Below are 3,647 nucleotides of genomic sequence, written 5' to 3' on the forward strand. Positions count from 1 at the left end.
ACCTGTGCCTGCCCGGGCACCCACAAAAAGGAGGGAGAAATGGGGCGAGGGCTGCTTGAAGTGGAAATTTTGTTTTTAAACTTCCCCCAAAGTCCCAGACAGTGGGAAGAGAGGGCCCCCCGGCTGGCTGTTGAATACTGCGTCAATAAGACCCCCGTCAAACCTGGCACAAGGCACCTCAAGCGAGGGAGAAGGGGGAGGAGGGGCACGGGGTGGGCACAGTGAAGCATGGGAGTCAGGGAGCATGCCCTGTACATGCAACATACACGGGGTGCAGGGTCCCTCATCCCCAAGGGCAAAGGTCTAGACACGGGTGCCAAAGGCGATTCCCTCCGGGACAGCTACGCGGAAGCCTGGCTGGCCGCTCCCTCCCCCATCACAGGGTCTCCAGGGGGAGGGGGAACAGGCTGGGCAGCCTGTGAGTTCCAGGAAGGCCCCCCTGGGGAGCAGGGCAGGAGGAAGCTTCGCCCTTCAGGCTTGTGGGGTGGATGGAAGTCAGGGACCGACGTGCATGTTGATTTTTCTCTGGGCTCTCACAATGATGAGCCAGAGGCTGTGAGTAAAGGCTGGAAAGGGTTGGAGGTCCAAATCCTGGGCAGCGCCCTGAACCCAGCCTGGCAGTGATCAGCAGTGTTACCCTACTGCTTCCTCAAGGCTCCACCCTCCCTGAGAAGTGGGCAACAGCACCGAGTGGCCCCTACCCTATTTTGGCCATTGCTAGACTTGATTCAGGATGGGGCGGTCAAAGGTCAGAGAAAGGGGCAGAGGCCTGGGGCTTGCTGAAAGAGTGATACTGGCCCTGAGCTAGGAGGGAAACAGCGAGGACTGGGAAGATGGGTCTGGCAACTCAGCCCAGGATGGGCATCACTAAGGGTAAATGGGGGGGGGTCCTGAAATGTCAGGTGCCTGGTCTGGCCTCTCTCTCTCTGCAGGCCCCTTGCACTGGGGGGATTTGAGGAATTCTCAGTGGCCTCTTGCTCCTTCCCTTTCCTGATTCTGTTCCCTGGTTTTCCAGTCACGTCGCTATAGCCCTAGCCCTTTCTACCCTAGTCTTCCATCCCCTGTCCCACCCCGCTCCCACTTTCTGTCTCCTCGTCCCCCAAGGTCCAAATGCCCCTTCCACACGGACACACACAGTGTTACAATGAGATCATGCACATGACATGGCTCAGCTGCTCTGGGAGGGGGCCAGCCCTTGTGGTGTGGGGGGAGGGGAGCGGAACACGAGCACAAGGGGGGAGGGGCTCTGGGCCCCGAGGTGTGGGGGAGACGTTTCCCCAGGGGCCCCAGTGGTTAGCAGCAGCTGTTGGCACCTCCTCGTTGTGGACGGTCCAAAGTTGGTGGAGATGGGAGGGCGAGTCTATCCAAAGATACCCCCAAACGTGGAAGCAATGATGATGCCCAGGATCACGCAGCAGATGATGATCATGATTTTCTTCTGCAAGGGAAGGAAAACAATGGGTAGAAGAGTGGGAGGAGAGGAGGAGGGGGCCCACGAGGCCGGGATGGCGAGAAGGGGAGCCCAGCTGGGGCTCAGAACCCGCATCTGCTTCAGGAAGAAGCCAGGGCAGGGGGGCGGGGATCGGAAAGGAGGAGCGAGCCCAGCCCCGGCCCCACTCACCCTTCGGGCTTTGCTCTGGTATTTGACAGCCTTCTTGGTGTCTGACACGGCGCGCTCCACGTAGTCCACTGAATGTTCCACGTTGTACTCAATGCGGTCAATCATCTCACCCTGTGAGGCCAAGTGGGCCAAGCTGGAGGGGCAGCCCCTCCTTACCTGGCTCTCGGGCCCCACTCTTTGGGGCCAGAGTGGGTTTGGGGCTGGTTCTGGACTTTACAGGGCGCCCTGATGCAGAAAAGAGAAGAGAAGTCAGGGGAAGGGGGAGGCTGTGTCTTCAGGGCAGTGATTCTGGACCTATGGTCCTGAAGCCAAGGCTCCCCAGAAACTGACACTGTTAGATCCTGGCAAGAGATGAGCTACTGGGGTTCTGGCTTCTCCCCTAAAGCATGCTGGGGAAAGTGGCACACTCCCCATTCCAGGCCCAAGAAACAATCCACGCAGAAGAAGCCCCCACCTGAGGGGAGGGTACAGAGGAAGAGGAAGATGAAGGAGAGCCAAAAGCAGCGAGCCCCTGATTTCCACCCACATGCTTGGCTCCCTGGAGGAATAAGGGGAGGATTGGGAGTACTCAGTCAGTCAGTCAGTCAACAAACAGTTAAGTGCTTACTATGTGGCAGCCACTAGGGATACAAAGGAAAGTAAAAAAAGTCCTGCCCTCCAAGAGCTTACGTTCTAGAGGGGGGAAACAACACGGAACTCATTAGTTCCATACAAGATGGTGGAAAGAGAAGGACGGAGCGTCAGGAGACCGAGGTCCAAATAGAGACAAGTAAGTCACTTTTCTCTCTGAGTCTCCCTTTTCTCATCTGTAAAATGGGGTAGAAAATACTACCCTTTCCTTCCCAGGGTTATTGTGAGAGTGTTTTATAAACTTGAAACTGCAACAGAAATATGAGCTTGTTCTCCCAGGCCTGGCATTGCCATGGCTGCCCTCTCTGTAAAAATGGGGGTGGGATGGACTGCACAGTCACTAAGGTCACAGTTCTGACATCCTATGTATGACTCGATGACTCTGTGTGTGTGTGTGTGTGTTAGGGGCATGTCCATGATTGAATTATGTAGGTGCTTAGGCCCTACTGGGCCTGTCCATGCTGGAGTCCAAGCTTGGGAGGTCAGGCCATGCAGGGGGTGGGGTCCTGGGGGGGCAAAGTCATGCAGAGAGGACGCGGCAGGTCCAGCCATGCAGAGGGCGGGCCCTGGGGGTGGGGCCTAGGAGGAGGCTCATGCAGTCATTTATTTGTTACCTGAGGGCTCCGTCCAGGGGCAGCGTGTTGGACAGAAATGGCGGCAGGTGAGGTTAGAGGCCCCCTCCCTCACACCTGCAGGGGCTGGCTGAGGCATTCCAGGTCCACCCACCTCCCACGGCACACACTCCCGTTAGCCTCAGCCTCCTCGGGGCGCCTGGGATGGGGCGCAGGATGGCTGGGAGTCTGGAGGGCTCAGCCCCGCGTCCCCTCGCTGCGGGGGGGGGGAAGCTCACCTGGCTCTCCACCAGCATGGCCATGTCTGTGAACATGTCGTGAAGCTCCCGGATGCTGTTCTCCAGTTTAATGATCTCGCTGTGCCTCGTTTCAATTTCGCTCAGTGCTTGCTTTGTGATGTTGGAGTCCATGATGATCTGCGAGAGACAGGAAGAGCCTTCGGTGTGGAGGCTGGCCCAACCGAGGACGTGCCCGGGGCCTTGAGAGGCTAGAGCTGAGGTCAGAGACCTGGACTAGGGGCCAGGATGAGCCGGGATTCCTGCTAGCTTAAAGCTGGGAGCCTCCCTCGTCTCACTCCGGGGCTATTTTCTTTCTTTGGAATTTTTGTTATTTTTATTTTGAACCCAACAAAAATGAGACTATTTCCATACACACGCACACACACACACACACACACACACACAGAGAAAATGAGTATTGTATACAAAACTGCAAACATGACATCGTTTGTTTTTCCTTTTTAATGTAGAGTTCATTTGTCTTTACAAATAACCAATCAAAAAGTTTCTTCATGTGTAACATGGAACATTAAATGAGTATCTTAT

At 56.1% G+C, this 3,647-nt stretch overlaps 1 protein-coding gene across 1 annotated transcript in view; it reads right to left on the bottom strand.

Annotated features, from left to right (window-relative positions):
- Positions 1-1,360: 1,360 nt before the first annotated feature.
- The window catches only part of STX1A (syntaxin 1A), a 12,742-nt gene continuing 10,455 nt past the window's right edge, over positions 1,361-3,647 (bottom strand). Inside the window, exons 7-9 of the mRNA XM_027862315.1 lie at positions 3,102-3,239; positions 1,622-1,732; positions 1,361-1,438 (exon numbers count right to left, since the gene is read on the bottom strand). Of these exons, the coding sequence (XP_027718116.1) occupies positions 1,361-1,438; positions 1,622-1,732; positions 3,102-3,239 (327 nt within the window). The remainder of the gene's footprint in view (positions 1,439-1,621; positions 1,733-3,101; positions 3,240-3,647) is intronic.

Source organism: Vombatus ursinus, unplaced genomic scaffold (genome assembly GCF_900497805.2).
Source record: "Vombatus ursinus unplaced genomic scaffold, bare-nosed wombat genome assembly UNPS02014768.1, whole genome shotgun sequence".
Lineage (NCBI taxonomy): Eukaryota > Metazoa > Chordata > Mammalia > Diprotodontia > Vombatidae > Vombatus > Vombatus ursinus.